The sequence below is a fragment of the Arvicola amphibius genome, chromosome X (genome assembly GCF_903992535.2).
Source record: "Arvicola amphibius chromosome X, mArvAmp1.2, whole genome shotgun sequence".
Lineage (NCBI taxonomy): Eukaryota > Metazoa > Chordata > Mammalia > Rodentia > Cricetidae > Arvicola > Arvicola amphibius.
This window is the reverse complement of record NC_052065.1, coordinates 110383416-110401923: the sequence shown is the minus strand read 5'-3', so window position 1 is coordinate 110401923 and position 18508 is coordinate 110383416. Positions and strand designations below refer to the sequence as shown.

Sequence of the window (18508 nt, the reverse complement as noted above, 5' to 3'; positions counted from 1 at the left end):
GAAAAACATGCTGGAACATTGCTGGTAGGCCATGACATCGTGGTGTTACACAGATTAATACAATTGGGTTAAATTAATATGTGAGTGTTAGCCAATGAGAAGTCAGAGCTAGGGGCCAAGCTGTGATTTAGTTAATATAGTTTCTGTGTGGTTATTTCAGGGTTAAACTAGCCAGGTGGCTGGGAAGAACAAGCATCCCCCCTTGCAACAATCAGGCTTGCCAGCAAGCATTTTTACCACTGAATCATTGCAGAAAACCACCCTCATGGCTTCATTTTTATGTATAAGGAGTGAGGTACACTCGGGATCCCATAATTGTATGCTTGATCAAAATCATCAAACAACATTAAGAATACTTTTATCAGGATACGGTGGCTCACACCTTTAATACCAGCACATGCAAGTTAGAGGCACGTGAATCTCTGTGAATTAAAGGCCAGTCTAGTCTACAAGAGCTAGATCCTGAGCAAGCTCCAAGAACTACAGAGAAAACCCGTCTCAAAAAACAAAACAATACAAAATATTTTTAATATTCAGGTTACTGAACATTGAGCCCAGAGGTTCACCCAGAGGCCATGTGCTTGCTGTAAATGTTTATTCTCATCCCTATTTGTGCACCTGCAAAAGTTTTCCTGTTCCTCTACTCTATTCCTCAAGGCTTTGGTGGACTTGATTGGAATCCAAGCTGGGTCCATTCTGCACATGCTCCCTAGAGCCACTTTCACTGGGCATGTATCTGCTGTAGGGATTGTAGGATGGAAAAAGGACAGATGTGAACCTTGCTAAAAACCCACATGATGCAAAATCATTTCAATCCACAAAGCATTTATGGAGATAACACTACTCTCTTTTAGGTCTCATCATGGCTTTCTACAAACTGGATGAAAATGAAATTGAGGTGTGAATAAGAGGCCACTTGATTTTGAATAAGAGGCCACTGTAGCAACAGAAAGTGTCATCTTTGGTGAAGGTTCTCTAAATGGTTCAGACAAACCAAGGAAACACGGCATCCCACACCGCAAGGATGATGTGACCCAGGTTGTTAACTTCAACTATGTTGGTGATGACATCAAGCATGAGAGCCATGGGAGCCATCAAGGGTACAGGAAACCACAGTTGAAGGAACAGGAAAACGTGGCTGCTGCCAGAGGGTCAGAGGTCCAGCGCACAAGGCCACGGATCCAGTTTGGTCTCACACCCAGGCAGCTGAATGAGTTGGAAGACGTTTTTGAAAAAACTATGTACCCCGATGAGATCATAAGGTATGTGACTTGTTTCAGTAGCTGTTCGACCCCCCCATCCTTCAGCATCTCATTTGGAGGTGTTCTCTTCCCACTGTGGAACCCTGTCTGCTTTGAGCCCCAAACATGAGGTCTTTGACTGTTTAGTTGCTGGGTATGGGAAGGATGTTTTGTTGTGTGGTCAAATTCAACATATATATGTGCAGTGTTTATTCTAGAAACTGGTTGGTGCCTCTCAATTTCTTCTTTATGTTTTCTTTTTGTTTTTAAGCCTCTTCCTTCTTAACCTCCTCATGAGGACCCCGTTTTTTAATGGGAATTGAACTCAAGACCTAGTGTTTTCTAAGCAATCTGTCACCTGTGTTGTGGCATATAAATGGTACAAGAAATGCAAATTCCTCCCAGTGTCCCATTTATCTATGCAATCCAACTGGTCTGGATAAAAGTCCAATTTATCTCCAAACTCACCAGGTGATACAGAGGCAGCATTACCATGCAGATGCACAATGGAACACCTATTAAATCTGCATCCCCTGTAGGAGTGCATCAATCTCCTTTGGGGTACTGTTTGTTAGAAAGTCATCCCATCCAGAAGAGGGAGCATGATGATTATTTTATACTATTTTGAAGGTCATTTTTCCCCTGTTTTCCCATTGACCTCATTTTCTCTCTCGGGAATTTTTTAATTTAAGTTTCAGATTGTATCATGGACTGACAGACCTGATTTTAAGTGTTTTGAGAAGATGCAATCAACAACAGAAGCAGCATTACACAAAGAGTCCTTTAAATCTGATGCTTGTTTACAACTTCAATACAGACTGGTCTGCCTCCTTCATACTTGGACTAAAAGACCACTGGTACGCTAAGGAACTCAATGGCATCTTTCAGGGTGGCTCAGGCATGTTTTCCAGTGACAGCTCAATGGAGCCGACTAGATCTTCACCAACAGAGAAATGAATAGAGAAAGTGTGGAACCACTACCAGAAGCCATGTTTTCTAAATCAAGGATCCTTCATTTTGACTTTTGATGGTTTCCTGGAGATCTGCTCAAGGGCTGAGCTTTGTTTCTTTCCCTCCAGGCTGGTGTTAACTTTCTCTAGATCAGGCGTCTTATGAGAGGTTTTACAGACGCATGTTGCCCATACCTGCCAGAGACTGGCCAGGAATTCAGTAGATAGGGAAAATAGCAAACAGACTCCAAACCTGGGAAAGAAAAAGGTGAGGAGATAGTTCCCTGGGAATTGAGGACTTGGAAAAATGGAATAATATAGGCATGTTCAGGACATGTGCACAGAAAACACACTAGAGGGTCCCGAGGTTTCTACCACTGCCAGGCAGTGAGCTATGTCTAAACATGGAGAGACTTGGCCAATAGATTTTAGAAAACAGGACAGAACAATGTTCAGCCTAAGAGAGGGGACTCATGGTAAAGGAGAAGTATATTGTAATAGAATGAAGATAAAATGTCCTTTGTATTTAGTTCCTGAAGTGGAACAAAAGATTTTGTGGTTTATCAGGCATGTATGGAAGTCACAGATATTGTAAGAGACAAAGAAAGATGTTATAATTGATTAAAGTGTAGACATGCAAGTGTTCGTTGCAATGGGTCATTTATCTGGTTTGAGGCCTCTTGTTTTTGCTCTACCATAGATGATGGGACCTCGCTGGGACTCCTTTTTGGATATCCTGTCAATGTCCTGTGTTGTGGAGATCCTGCAGCTTTGGGTTCTGAAGGTCTGACCCCATTAAGTTCTCCAGCAGATCTCTTCAAATTATTCTCTTCAAATACTCGTCCCCAGAGTCATCATGCACACCTAGTAGGATTATGTCCTCCTGAGAAGAGATCCAGGTCTTGATTGATGACAGACCACGACTTACTGACAGCTGTTACCTGCTGTCTCCACCTTAAAGCAAGACATCCTCTTTTGAAGGTTGTCCCTATTACTTTTGATAAAGAGGCCAGAAATACAGTCTAAATAAATGATAGCCTCTTCAACAAATGGTGCTTGTCATATTGGATGTCTGCCTGTAGGGAAATCAAAATAGGAAATCACTGGTCCACAGCAGGGGTAGATGACTTCTAGGTACCTGCAGAAGTGAGGCACTTTGGGGGAACCCAGGGCCTACCTGGTGATGGGGGAGATGAAGGGCAGATCCAGCAAGGGAGGACTATCACTAAGGCTACTGCCACAGCTGATGCTGCCCTACTTGCCTGCCCTGGCTGCTTTGATATTTGATAACCAGGTTCCTCCCTGGTTACTGGATTTAATTGTACAGGGATCTGAATATTGTTAAGACATTATTAATACTGGAATATTATTTTATGCTGGCCTACTTTACTAATGAGTTGTCTCTGGGGTTGGCTTATGTCTCTTGATCTAAACATGATTTAAAAACAAACATTCCTCTCCATCAGTTATTAGGTGATCCACCTGATTTTATGACAGGGGAAGGAAGGCAAAGCAGAACAGTCAAGAAACTGAGCTATTGGCTTAATTTAAGTCTCTATGATTCTGCAACTGCAAGACATATATGTTACAATGAGACCCTGCCTATGAGCAGTAGAATACATTGTAATCTTGTGGTTTGACTCCATAAGCTCTGTCCAGGGACTACATCTTGGGAGTGCTCTCAGTTTTAGTCCTGGGGTCATGAGCATACAGCACTAGTATTTATTTGATAAAGCCTCTTCTTATTAAAATTTATTCATAGTCACGGTGAATCTCTGAATGATCCCAAACCCACAATATTTTCTTCAATATTAACATGGTAGCTTCCATTTTACTTTTTATATTTTCTTTTATTATTACTCCTTAGAAGACTGCATGTTTGTATACATTATACATATAATATATATGTAATTGTTTATTCTTTGGGAACTTCACTACATGCATCTCAATTCTGTTCATTTCCCAGTCCCCCTATATTCTCCCTTTATGCATGTGGTTTCCCTCCAGGAAAAAAATGAATAAAAAAAATACCAAACCAATAAACCGACCTAAAAACTCACTTCACTCCTCTGCCTTTCCTGCCACTCCAATTATTTTAGTGGCCTTGGGATCCACAGTGTGACATGCAGTAAACCTTTTTGTCCATTCAGACCCACCTGAAAACGTTCATTGTGATGAGTCATTGGTCTGGTTAAAGGTCTCTGGTATCTGGACCCTTATTGAAACTCCTCTCCAATATCCTGGAGCTGCCCCACATTGTGGAGATCCTGCAGAACCAGTCCCTTCACATGTGCCAGCAGGTCCTAGATGGGCAGATGCTAGGGTGGGCAACTCAAAGCCCTGATTTTGCCCTGTGTGGTGGGGGACCTGGTCAGTCCTGGATCCTGGAGCCGCTCCCTCAGGTGATCAGTGGAACCAGCTCTCTTAAACCCATTCCATCTGGGTCAGCTGTTGCAGGGGTGGGGCCATCTCTCCTGAGTGCAGGGACCAGACCTCCATGCCTGAGCCACTGGGGCCAGCTCCCCTATGAGTGTCAGGGTCAGCTTTCTTGCTACGGTGTCTAGCAAGGTTCAGGGACAACTTTGCCAGGGCTAGTGAAGGGCAGGGATGGCTCAGCATGGCCCTTGGCTTTCATCATGCGTGCCCTTGTATGGTAACATAGACCACAGACATCAACACAGACCCCAGCTGCAGCAGGACCACAGATCCAGACATGGCCTTCCTTCTGCATCATCTCTGGCTCAGATGTCAACATGGCACCTGTGGCAGCTCAGGTCATCCAGATCAGTATGGTCCCAGTAGCAGCATGGCTCTCAGACACCAACATGGTTTGAGGTAGCTAACCAGACCCTAGGCATCTCCATGACCCTGGGTGGCAACAGATTCCATGAGCATTGACTCAGACCCTGGCTGCTGTGGGACCATGGACCCAGAGATAGCCCTAGGCTGCAGCTTAGGCCCTGACATCACCAGAGCCCCACGTGGTGGCACAGTTCACTCAGATCAGTCGCTGGAGGTGGCTTTACTCTGGGAAACCAGCCTGGCCTCAGATGGCAGACCAGACCCCAGACAACTTCATGGACCTCGGTGGTAACAGGAGCCATGGACATCAACTCAGACCCTGCCTGCCATAGGGACACGGACACACACATGGCCCTCAGCAGCTACTTGGGCCTGTATGACACCAAGGCCCTGGGTGGCAGCACAGGTTACTCAGATCAGCATGGCTCTGGAAGCTTGGAAACCAACAAGGTCCCTATTGCAGTCCAGGACCTGAGCATCCATGTGGCCTTAGGTGGCAACACAGGACATGGACTTCAACACAGACCCTGGCTGCAGTTCTGACATGGACCCAGGAAGGTCTTCGGCAGCAGCTGCACATGAACGAAACCAAGACCCTAGGTGGTAGCACAGGTACTCAGATTGGCATGGTTCCAGCAGCAGCATGACCCAGGGACACCAACACAGCCCCAGGTGATAGCCTAGATACCAGGCATATGCATGGCCTTCAGTTGTACCAGGAGCCATGGACATCAACACAGAGACCCTGGTCACTGACCCAGACATGGCCTTCAGCAGCATCCTATTCCATGATGTCACAATGGCACTGGTGGCAGTGTAGGTCATTCAGATCAGTACAGCCCCTGAAGTGGCATGGTCTTCCAACAGGTGACAACTCAGACACAGGGCATCCTGTGGTCTTTGATTATGGCAAAACCCATGCATGTCAACACAGTTCCCGCCCGCAGTAGCACCATGAACCCACAAACCCTTGGTAGCAGCACAGCAGGGTCTGGTACCACCAAGGCCCTGGGTGGTTAGCAGGCTGCCCACAGCAGCCTGCTCCTCACCACCTTCGCTCCTTCTGTTCTGCCTCTTTCTACAGAACATGAACCGTTCTGATTCGTTCCCTCCAATTTCTCCTCCTCACATTTGCTCATCACAGTGACCCTTTCCTGCACATGAATGTCTTTAGCTGGTCCAGGCCTGACTGTGGGCAGCTTCTACCCACCTGAGATGTTTTCAAAGAGGGGCAGAAAGGGGAATGTATCCAGATGGGAGGGTAAGTGGGGTTGACCTGAGAAGAGTAAGGGGAAGGGAAAACATAAGCAATATATGATTTTTAAAAATCTATTTTCATTGAAAGGAAAAAAAGAATTGTTACTATCCCCCAAATAAAAAGTATTCATCACCATCAATATTGTCTGTGCCACATTCTCCTTAGATTTCTTGTTTGCAGGATTACTTCTGAATCTCTTGCTCAAAGGATCAAGTGAGCCTGAATCAAGAAGGCTCATGTGACCCACTGTCTCCCAATTACCATGTATTGGGGATATTCATTTATGCAAGAAACACTCATGATTTAGAAACGCTACCCCATGAAACTAGACTTTGTCATTCTGTTTAAATGGAATTTCCTGGAAAGTCTATATCATATCCTACAAAATACCAGAAAGCATGTGGAGGTTATGGTTTTATTCTTGAGTATTCAATTTTAGTTAATCTTGGCAATGGGCACATGGGTCACCAATTAGCCATTTGGCTCCTGAACGAAGGATGAATGCCATCTAGGAAGAATCTTCCTTTATGTCCCTAAGTATAATTATGTCTTGAACAGGAGGTGTGTTTTCTAGATGTACCAGTGTTGCCTTCTTCCTCTCTTTGGCTCGTCGGTTGGCGAACCACACCTAAAATCAGAGGCAGACAAGATTGTTTTAGCATTGGATTCCACCCCCAGAGCCAAGAGAGAGACCTCACTTAAGGCACCTAACATGGAACTTCCTACACAGCTCACAAAAGCAAGCCCCGGCTGTGTGTTAACCTTTGCAAACAGGGCCATGATTTTGTCTTTTTCCCATAGAATAAACACTTCAGTGGGGACTTCCACCCGTGGTAAATCTGACCAGCATATTCTTTCATGTTATACAAATTTCTCCAGCATCAGGATGAAGAAAACTATCTCTGTTTCAGCAAGACTTCCAGAATCTTGCTCTGCACAATATTAACCTTTGTGTTTTAAGTGTTGTTCTTCCATACCTATCAGTCCCTGCCTCATCTCAACCCTAACATAACTATTTGGCAATATGTTTGGCTAGACACAACACAGAATGCCAGAAAAATTAACATTAAAGGATGCCACTATCTATTACCATCGTCCCAAGATATGATCATTTTTTTCTTTATGCAGTGTAGCACTTTTAACCCTGATATTCCAGACACAAAATAGAAAGATCGGGGCAATTTAAGAGGTAAAGGGGCAAGGAGTATTTCCATAGGAGGCTAAGCGTGTGGCCAGCAGAGGGTCAAAGATTGCATCCCAATGAAAAACATAAGTTATATAGGTTGTCCACCTAGAGATAATGGCCCTTTTAAGTAGAGCTGTTTCAATTAAGGTTTAAATAGAGTTAAAGACAGCTTAGTTTGTCAAGTGCTTTAATCTCAGCAATTGGCGGGGTGGAGTCAATAGAACCCTGAGATCTAGGAGAGCAAGGGTTACACAGAGAAACCCTGTGCCAAAAAACCAACATTCAAACAGGGAAAAAAGGAAATAAAATCCATTCATTTAAAAGTGCCTAGGCAATGAACATGAACTCTACAGGATGGACGGGCTCACCGTGAGCCTTGTCAGTTTGGTTGCTCACCTTCCTGGACTTAGGGGGAGCTGGGAGGACCTTGGACTTAACATAGTGAAGGGAACCCTGATGGCTCTTTGTCTTTGGAGAGGGGTGGAGTGGGAGTATGGGTGGAAGGGAGGGGAGGGAAGGGGGAGGAGGAAAGGAGGAGATGGAATTCTTGAATAAAAAAATGAGAAAAAAAATAAATAAAACTGCCTAGGACAAGGCTAGCTAACACCTAAAGAAGGCTATAGATTGTCTGTCCAATTGCTTTGTTTGGATTCACTGACCTTCAGTTTTGCTTCAGGCACTTTCAGAGCTCTTGCAAGTTCTTCCCTGTGTAAAGAGAACCACGGATGTTTATCATGCAGTGTTTTACATGCAATACAATGTCCTACATGAATTCTATGCCTTCTAAAATATCAACATCTTCCCTCACCCTCGGCAATAACTTTCATTCTCAGAGGCAGTACCACTTTTGAAATGAATTCATCTCCTGCAAAACTTTCTAAATGATAGAGACACATAATTTTAACAAACTATCAAAAATTTAAAAAAAGTCAAAGTCTATGCTGAGCAAAGTGCTAATTTAAAAACAACACTAGGGGAGGGGAAAGAGAAATCAAAAGGGGTTGATGACTAGGTGCACAGTCCCTGAAAAGAAGAGGAGACTACTGGAGAGGAGGTCACCCAACAAAGTATAAGCCCAGCACTCGTGAACTTGATGCTAGTGAGTTGTTTGGGCCACTAAACTCTGGTCTCTATATTTCACAGGAATTAAAATGTGACTTGGAATGAGAGGTGTTGACCAAGGACACTTGCTTCACGCCCGCACTACATGTTGGTACTGAGCTCGGCCCCCACATGGGACATCCTCCCGTACCCACCACTAAAGAAGAAGACCACTGTGACTTGAAGAGGGCGTTAGGGAATACAGGGCCTTGAAGAACGAAAGGACACCTCAAAATGAGCCATAGGCCAGGGAGGTTGGGGTGCTCTTGGTCCAAATCACATACCTGGCAGCCGAATCTGGATACTGGGATTTTTTAAAGACGCGTTCCATTTTCTTGATCTGGCGAGGTGTGAAATGGAAGAGGTTTTGACAACCCCGGTGCCTCCGAGGAATCCTTGCCACACCAGCCACTGAGGTGTTCAGTTCTTCCGGGTCAAGCTCCAAAGAAGAATCCGGGTGGCTACTGCTTTCTCTCACGTTGGCATCACTTTCCTCAGAGACACTCTCGCTATCCTGGCCCTGGCTGCTCTCATAGATTTTGAAATTTAGGCGGCCTATGAAGCCTCCACTATGGCCACCATCTGCCTCCATGGCCGCGGCTGAGGTGGAGGGCACAACTCCGTTCTCATTAACTATTTCCTCCTTGCAATCTTGCAGAGTATAATATTTATGCTCATAATAAAGCTTCTGGACCATGACTACCACTGTGGACTACAAACAAAACTAGGATCCCGGGAATGACTGACCTCAAGGTCTAGAATCTCGGCACCGCTACCGACAAAACAAAATGGTTGCAAAGAGTGACTTGACGTCATTGCGTCAATGCGTCAATGCGCAGGTCCGCGCATGCGCCCCAATTCTCTGGGGTTCTTACGCTGGACGTCCAGGCGCTTGCTTGCACGAAGGAGCTGAGGACTTCTGTGACCGCCACTCACTGCCCTTGCTGATTGCACTGGCCTTTCTGCCCACTTGCTGAGGTAGGTGCTGTCTGTTTTAGCGCCCAAGGGTGGGTGTGGCCCAAACGAGCATGACCTGAGGGAGACTGAAAGGGGTGTGAAAATGAAGCATGGAGTTAAATCTTGCTCCTAGGGCATGCTTCCAGAATGAGCTTTAATGCATGTCTGCATGCTGCCTGTTTCTTCTAGGATGTAGTGAGGAGATGACGGGTGGATTGTGTGGAAGTACAAGATAAGTTGAAATGCAGCATGGGAGGAAGGCACATATTGACTCCAGGATCCTCGAATGAACATGTAAAAATTTCTGTGACCCTCACCTGCCACCCAGCACTAACGGGTGGACATGGTCAGCTTTAGTGGCTGCTGGTTCAGGAGTGCCGGTTAGCACACTGGATGCTATCCAGTCATTGCTTTTCAAGTACAACATCAAGGTTTTAGGACTGGGTTTGAATAGAATTCTAGCTTATGACACTGTTGAAAAGCAAACAAACGATGTGATCCCCCAAAAGAAAAAGGATCTGCTTAAGAAAGTAATTACATCGCTGGGCAATAGTGGCTGAGGCAAGCAGATCTCTGAGAGTTCTAGGCTAGCCTGGGCTACAAGAGCTAGTTCCAGGACAGGTTTCAAAGCTCTGGAAAAACACTGTCTCAAAAAAACAAAAAAAAGAAAAAAAGAGCTAGTTCCAGGACATCTAGGACTATTACACAAAGAAATCATGTCTCAAAAAGCCAAACTAATAATAATGATGATAATAATTACCTCAGATATTTAATAATTTCTGTTAAATTTCACATGTAATATTTGCATCAGCTCTTATCACTGTGTTCATGTGGTCCCTTACTCCTGTTGGACTGAAGGTAAATACATAAATATTCAGGCAATATTTAGAATAATATTTGGCCTATGACATATAGCTTGTGACACATTTTCAACAAATAATAGGTGTCTGTATTATTCAAGGTTGGAAGTCGGGGAGGTTCAGTATTATTCTTCCTGACAGATTCCCTAGGGGTTTTCTTGCTCTGAGAATTTTTGGGATCAGTATTCATATACCTTTACAGTATACATACAATATAGATGTAAAATGAATGGCTAAATCTGTTTCTGCTTATTGAATAGGGACTCATTTGATTCTTTCCATCTCTTTTTAAATGAACATTTCCCTTTATTTTACATACTGATCACAGTTTTCCCTTCTTCCTCTCCTCTTATCCTCTCCCCTCCCCAACTCCAATCTATCCCCCTTCCCTTCTACCCACTGCTCCTTGGTCTCCATCCAGAAAGGGGTGGGCCTCCCTTGGTCTTAAACATAACAAGGCACATGAAGTTGAGGGAGGACCAAGCTCTTCCCCCTGTATAAAGGCTGGGTAAGATAATCCAGCATGGGTAATAGGTTCCAAAAATTCAGCTAAGCACCAGGGACAGGTCCTGATCTCACAGCTAGGAACCTTACAAACAGAGCTAGCTGTACAACTGTCACACACATGCAGAGGGCCTAGGTCGGGTCCATGCAAGCTCCCTAACTGTTAGTCCAGAGCCCATGTGGTCCCATGAGCTTAGATCAGCTGTGCCTGTGGTTCCTCCGTCATGACCTTGACCCCCTAACTCCTACAATGCCTTCTCCCTTTCTCAGGAGGACTCCCAGAGCTCAGCCCAGTGCTTGGCTGCAGATGTCTTGGAATCATTTGATTTTTGTTTCTCTTGTGAATCTCTGTGAATCATGAGATTTAAAAAGAGGTTTCTTTTGAGTAAGTGCCAAGATGGAAGTCTTTAAATCACTTTAAATTGCTTACACAAAAGTTTTGCTAAATACAAACAATGGGGGACTGGATAGAGAGATGGTTCAGTGATCAAGAGCCCTTGCTGCTCTAGCAGAGGACCAGAGTTCGGCTCCCAGAGCCCACATAAGCTCGCTGACAGCCACCTATATTCCCAGCTGCAGGGTATCCAGTGTCCTCGCCTGGACATTGAAGACACCCACACACATGTTCAAATACTTACATGAGAACACACATATACATAAATAAAAACTAAAATAAATGTAAAAATTGAACTGAATCTTTAAACCTGAGCTGCAAAACTTTCAAGAACCATGAAAACCCTAGGGAATCTGTCAGGAAGAGGGGTAATGACCCTTCCCATTTCCCACGCTGGTTAACTCAGGCACCGATTATTTTCCTGAAAAGGTGTCATACGCCTTATGCTGTGTGTTTATATAAGTTGATTACTTGACTTTTTGTGGATTTGGCAGTGTAGATGAAGAGACAGAGACCCTGAGTCTGCAGTATGCCAGTGCAGGAAGCTGGGGTCTTTCTGATGACATGGAGTCATGGGATGATACTTGACATTTGTACTTGGGCCTCAGAACAGTTTCCCCCGTCTCACTGACTACCAAGCACTTTCTAGGAGACCTCTGGATTATAACTTCAGAGGAAGAATAGAGTAGACGGCAAAGAAAGAAGCAGCCTAAGAAAAAGAAAATGGGATGGGCAGTGCCAGCTCTGTCTAATAGGAAGCTAAATCCCAAAGCCTGAGCTCTACATATCTTGGGACCCTGAATGAAATGCTTCATTCACAGCTTCCATAACCATGAATGGGAATATCATCAATGACGCAGGACAGGGATACCATCCGGGTTCATTAATTACTTGAGGAATTTTGGCATCCTTTTTCTTCATCTTCACAAACCAGTGTACCAGCAACTGCAGTTTCCTTTGCCTGGAAAGAAAACCCTCAAACCTCCTGAATTCTCCCACAAAGCCTAGTAACTCGCCACCTAGGATAGATTTTATATTAGCTTCCAGCTTCTGGCTTGAACCTTTTCTTCCTTGAACCTCCTTCCATTCAACAGTGATGGAGGATGGACCTATGGATTCAGCCCTGTTGGTGCACCTTATTACACCTTATGATGTATGTCCTTTGGTTGTGCTCGGGAGAGGCACTTAATATTTGCAACTGAGTTTGGTGTCATCATTTTCATGTATATAATAAAACATGTTGTAGGCCACAAAAGCAACTGTACCAAGTGTGTCAAAGAGATGATTTCCTGGCAGAGTTTCTGGCAGTGCTCACCCCTAGAGCAGCCAGGTAGAAGGACGAGACAGAGGAAGAGTTGAAACTCAGCCAGTTCCATTGCAGGAGCCCTGCTCAGGTATCACCAGAGCTTTGGGAGTCAGCCTGCAACAGGAAGTGCCCTATTGGAACACAGCTCAGGTCATATGCTGTTGGACACAGATCTCATGCAGTGTGGGTATTGTTGGATGCATGCAGCACCATGCTGGGCTCCACACGTGCACTTCAGAGTTCGAGACATTGCTCCGAATCAGAGTACCTTACCTGAATGATAGTCTCAGCACTAAGATAGTACTTTCAGAGCTTTTGTCAGCATGGAAGCTGCTGACTTCTGTAGTACTGTAAATAGCCCAATGAAAGTGACTTTAACAATTCATTTTGCCTTATACACAGCACTAAATGGGATGTCTCCACCAAATCCCTCCCTCCAGAGCCCAGGGAACCCCGTGGAAGAGGAGGTAGGAGGGGTGTAAGAGCCAGAGGGGATGGAGGACTCCAGGATAACAAGTCCCTCCATGTGGCCTGAGCAAAGATCATAGGAACTTTCAGAGACTGTGCAGCCAGCTCAGGGTCTACACTTGTGTCTGCTAGTCCTCTACATATAAACTGTAGCTTTCTGTTTAGTGTTTTTATGGGACTGCTGAGTGTGAGAACAAATGGTATCTGATTCTTGGGCTCTATTCCTTCTGTTAGTTTGCCTTGTCCATCTTCACTGTGATAATTTTTAGCATATTTTATTTTATTACGTTAAAAAGAAAGAAAATGTACTATAGGCCAATCTGTTGAGGGTACTCTCTTAGTTCAAGTTTCCTTTTCCAAATGACTCTAGCTTGTGTCAAGCTGACATAAAACTAGCCAGCACAGCAGTCAAGACTCTAGCTTATCTGTATTGTATTCATTTATATTACACATGGATTTTTAAATTCTGTTTGTTCATTTGTTTGTTTGAGAAAAGATCTCATTATGGAGTCCTTTCTGACCTGGAATTTACTACCTCGACCAGGAGAGCTTCAGATATGTGGTGATACTGTTGTATTTGCTTTCTTATTGCTGGATTTATAGGTATGTGACACCATACCCCACATTGTTGAACTATTTCTTATAGAAGTATAAATTATTAGGCTTGACTTTATATATGAAAATTAGAATTACAATTAAATTACTGATACAGTTGGAATGACCAGAGACCAGATCCCCCTCCGTCTTCACTGAACAGCATTGTTAGCTCACAGAGGCTTTCTTCCCGCTCATGGAAGCCTCAACTCCTCGCCCCCGAAAGGCAGTCCCTTCATCTAGTGCTAGTAAATATATTTGGAACCTGTAGCAGACATGCTGCCACCAGAAACAGACATGTCAAGAGGGGCAGATCCTATTAAGGACAAAATCCCTAGACCCACATGACAATTGTTGAGGACCAAAGGACATGCTTGGCAGGGACAAATGCTTTGCTCACCACATTCAGGCCATGGAGTCAGCACAGTTAGGTGACAGCTGACACTTGGATGTCAGTCTGAGCATGACCGAGGACATGTAGATGCTTTGTGGTCAGAGCCAAGATGATGGCAGGTGCCCCAATGAACTCTGGGATATTACATTTCTCTGGGGATAGCCCAGTGTTCTTTTCTTGTTCTGAATCTGCAGCTTTTAACTTCACCCACTCTGGCACCCCGGGTTCCAATTCCTCTCCCCACAAGTGTGTGTGTGTGTGTGTGTGTGTGTGTGTGTGTGTGTGTGTATGTGTTGTGGTCATTTTCTTTTTTTTTTCTTTTCTTTTTTTTTTTGGATATTTGAGACAGGCTTTCTATGTAGCTTTTAGTGCCTGTCATGGAACTAGGTCTTGTAGACCAGACTGGCCTTGAACTCACAGAGATCCGCCTGCCTCTGCCTCCTGAGTTCTGGGATTATGCATGTGTCACCACTGCCCGGCAATGTGTTCATTTTCTGTTCGTGGATGACCAGAGAGACCATGAGGGCAAACACTGTCAGGAACAGAGAGCCCTGCCATAGTAGCTGTAGCAATGGAACATAATGGAAAGTGGAAGCCGCCAGGAGCACAGGTAACCTGCGGTCAGTCCAGAAGCTTCATGCTTTTACCTTGTGATTGCACAGCTGGGAGAATATTTCCCTAATATTCCTAATGTTCCTAGTCCTTATGTTTTGCATTTAGCACCATGCTCATGGCCTGAGCAAGGGCTGTGCTCAGACCTCAATCCCCACTCCTTGGCTCATTTCAGCTCCTGACACCACACTTTGAGTCTTGATATTTGTCTCCCACCAGCCTCGTGCCCCTTTCCATACTTCCCTTCACTCCATCAGGGTGCAGGCCTTTCTCCACCCTACTCCTGAACATTCTCAGCTTCCTCTCTCTCTCTCTCTCTCTCTCTCTCTCTCTCTCTCTCTCTCTCCTCTCTCTCTCTCTCTCTCTGTCTTTCTCTCTCTCCCTCTCTCTCTCGACGTGTCCTACTTCCATGTTCTCCCTCACAGCCCTGTCTAAGCAGCCATGTCTATCACCTCAGACTCACTGGAATGTTCCTCCAATTTTCCTGCATCGTGTTCTTCTGTATTGCTGCTATCTATCTTGAGGTCACGGAGGGGAGAAGCCTGACATCCAGACTCTGCTGAGTTCTTTGAGACTGGGCGTGGACTCTGAACTTATGAGTTTGTGTCTGCATGGTGCAGGTTAAGCAAAACTCTCACTCAGTCAGTTGAGTTGTCCTGCCTAGCCTAGCACTGCCAATGTCTGCTCTGCATCCATATCCTTGTGCACTCCCAAACCAATAAACCAACCTAAAACGCACTTCACTCCTCTGTCTTTCCTGCCACTCCAATTATTTTAGTGGCCTTGGGATCCACCGTGTGACATGCAGTAAACCTTTTTGTCCATTCAGACCCACCTGAAAACGTTCATTGTGATGAGTCATTGGTCTGGTTAAAGGTCTCTGGTATCTGGACCCTTATTGAAACTCCTCTCCAATATCCTGGAGCTGCCCCACATTGTGGAGATCCTGCAGAACCAGTCCCTTCACATGTGCCAGCAGGTCCTAGATGGGCAGATGCTAGGGTGGGCAACTCAAAGCCCTGATTTTGCCCTGTGTGGTGGGGGACCTGGTCAGTCCTGGATCCTGGAGCCGCTCCCTCAGGTGATCAGTGGAACCAGCTCTCTTAAACCCATTTCATCTGGGTCAGCTGTTGCAGGGGTGGGGCCATCTCTCCTGAGTGCAGGGACCAGACCTCCATGCCTGGGCCACTGGGGCCAGCTCCCCTATGAGTGTCAGGGTCAGCTTTCTTGCTATGGTGTCTAGCAAGGTTCAGGGACAACTTTGCCAGGGCTAGTGAAGGGCAGGGATGGCTCAGCATGGCCCTTGGCTTTCATCATGCGTGCCCTTGTATGGTAACATAGACCACAGACATCAACACAGACCCCAGCTGCAGCAGGACCACAGATCCAGACATGGCCTTCCTTCTGCATCATCTCTGGCTCAGATGTCAACATGGCACCTGTGGCAGCTCAGGTCATCCAGATCAGTATGGTCCCAGTAGCAGCATGGCTCTCAGACACCAACATGGTTTGAGGTACCTAACTAGACCCTAGGCATCTGCATGACGCTTGGTGGCAAGAGATGCCATGAGCATTGACTCAGACCCTGGCTGCTGTGGGACCATGGACCCAGAGATAGCCCTAGGCTGCAGCTTAGGCCCTGACATCACCAGAGTCCCACGTGGTGGCACAGTTCACTCAGATCAGTCGCTGGAGGTGGCTTTACTCTGGGAAACCAGCATGGCCTCAGATGGCAGACCAGACCCCAGACAACTTCATGGACCTCGGTGGTAACAGGAGCCATGGACATCAACTCAGACCCTGCCTGCCATAGGGACACGGACACACACATGGCCCTCAGCAGCTACTTGGGCCTATATGACACCAAGGCCCTGGGTGGCAGCACAGGTTACTCAGATAAGCATGGCTCTGGAAGCTTGCACATCAACAAGGTCCCAGATTGCAACCCAGGACCTGAGCATCCATGTGGCCTTAGGTTGCAACACAGGACATGGACTTCAACACAGACCCTGGCTGCAGTTCTGACATGGGCCCAGGAAGGTCTTCGGCAGCAGCTGCACATGAACGAAACCAAGACCCTAGTTGGTAGCACAGGTACTCAGATTGGCATGGTTCCAGCAGCAGCATGACCCAGGGACACCAACACAGCCCCAGGTGATAGCCTAGATACCAGGCATATGCATGGCCTTCAGTTGTACCAGGAGCCATGGACATCAACACAGAGACCCTGGTCACTGACCCAGACATGGCCTTCAGCAGCATCCTATTCCATGATGTCACAATGGCACTGGTGGCAGTGCAGGTCATTCAGATCAGTACAGCCCCTGAAGTGGCATGGTCTTCCAACAGGTGACAAACTCAGACACAGGGCATCCTGTGGTCTTTGATTATGGCAAAACCCATGCATGTCAACACAGTTCCCGCCCACAGTAGCACCATGAACCCACAAACCCTTGGTAGCAGCACAGCAGGGTCTGGTACCACCAAGGCCCTGGGTGGTTAGCAGGCTGCCCACAGCAGCCTGCTCCTCACCACCTTCGCTCCTTCTGTTCTGCCTCTTTCTACAGAACATGAACCGTTCTGATTCGTTCCCTCCAATTTCTCCTCCTCACATTTGCTCATCACATTGACCCTTTCCTGCACATGAATGTCTTTAGCTGGTCCAGGCCTGACTGTGGGCAGCTTCCACCCACCTGAGATGTTTTCAAAGAGGGGCAGAAAGGGGAATGTATCCAGATGGGAGGGTAAGTGGGGTTGACCTGAGAAGAGTAAGGGGAAGGGAAAACATAAGCAATATATGATTTTTAAAAATCTATTTTCATTGAAGGAAAAAAAGAATTGTTACTATCCCCCAAATAAAAAGTATTCATCACCATCAATATTGTCTGTGCCACATTCTCCTTAGATTTCTTGTTTGCAGGATTACTTCTGAATCTCTTGCTCAAAGGATCAAGTGAGCCTGAATCAAGAAGGCTCATGTGACCCACTGTCTCCCAATTACCATGTATTGGGGATATTCATTTATGCAAGAAACACTCATGATTTAGAAACGCTACCCCATGAAACTAGACTTTGTCATTCTGTTTAAATGGAATTTCCTGGAAAGTCTATATCATATCCTACAAAATACCAGAAAGCATGTGGAGGTTATGGTTTTATTCTTGAGTATTCAATTTTAGTTAATCTTGGCAATGGGCACATGGGTCACCAATTAGCCATTTGGCTCCTGAACGAAGGATGAATGCCATCTAGGAAGAATCTTCCTTTATGTCCCTAAGTATAATTATGTCTTGAACAGGAGGTGTGTTTTCTAGATGTACCAGTGTTGCCTTCTTCCTCTCTTTGGCTCGTCGGTTGGCGAACCACACCTAAAATCAGAGGCAGACAAGATTGTTTTAGCATTGGATTCCACCCCCAGAGCCAAGAGAGAGACCTCACTTAAGGCACCTAACATGGAACTTCCTACACAGCTCACAAAAGCAAGCCCCGGCTGTGTGTTAACCTTTGCAAACAGGGCCATGATTTTGTCTTTTTCCCATAGAATAAACACTTCAGTGGGGACTTCCACCCGTGGTAAATCTGACCAGCATATTCTTTCATGTTATACAAATTTCTCCAGCATCAGGATGAAGAAAACTATCTCTGTTTCAGCAAGACTTCCAGAATCTTGCTCTGCACAATATTAACCTTTGTGTTTTAAGTGTTGTTCTTCCATACCTATCAGTCCCTGCCTCATCTCAACCCTAACATAACTATTTGGCAATATGTTTGGCTAGACACAACACAGAATGCCAGAAAAATTAACATTAAAGGATGCCACTATCTATTACCATCGTCCCAAGATATGATCATTTTTTTCTTTATGCAGTGTAGCACTTTTA

At 45.4% G+C, this 18508-nt stretch overlaps 1 protein-coding gene across 1 annotated transcript; it reads right to left on the bottom strand.

Annotated features, from left to right (window-relative positions):
* Positions 1 to 6759: 6759 nt before the first annotated feature.
* On the bottom strand, positions 6760 to 9235 carry LOC119804433 (homeobox protein Rhox13-like). Its single transcript, XM_038315849.1, has 3 exons — positions 8823 to 9235; positions 8097 to 8142; positions 6760 to 6879 (listed from the first exon to the last, which is right to left on the bottom strand). The coding sequence occupies exons 1-3, from the start codon at positions 9233 to 9235 to the stop codon at positions 6760 to 6762; spliced, it is 579 nt and encodes a 192-aa protein (XP_038171777.1).
* Positions 9236 to 18508: the final 9273 nt, after the last annotated feature.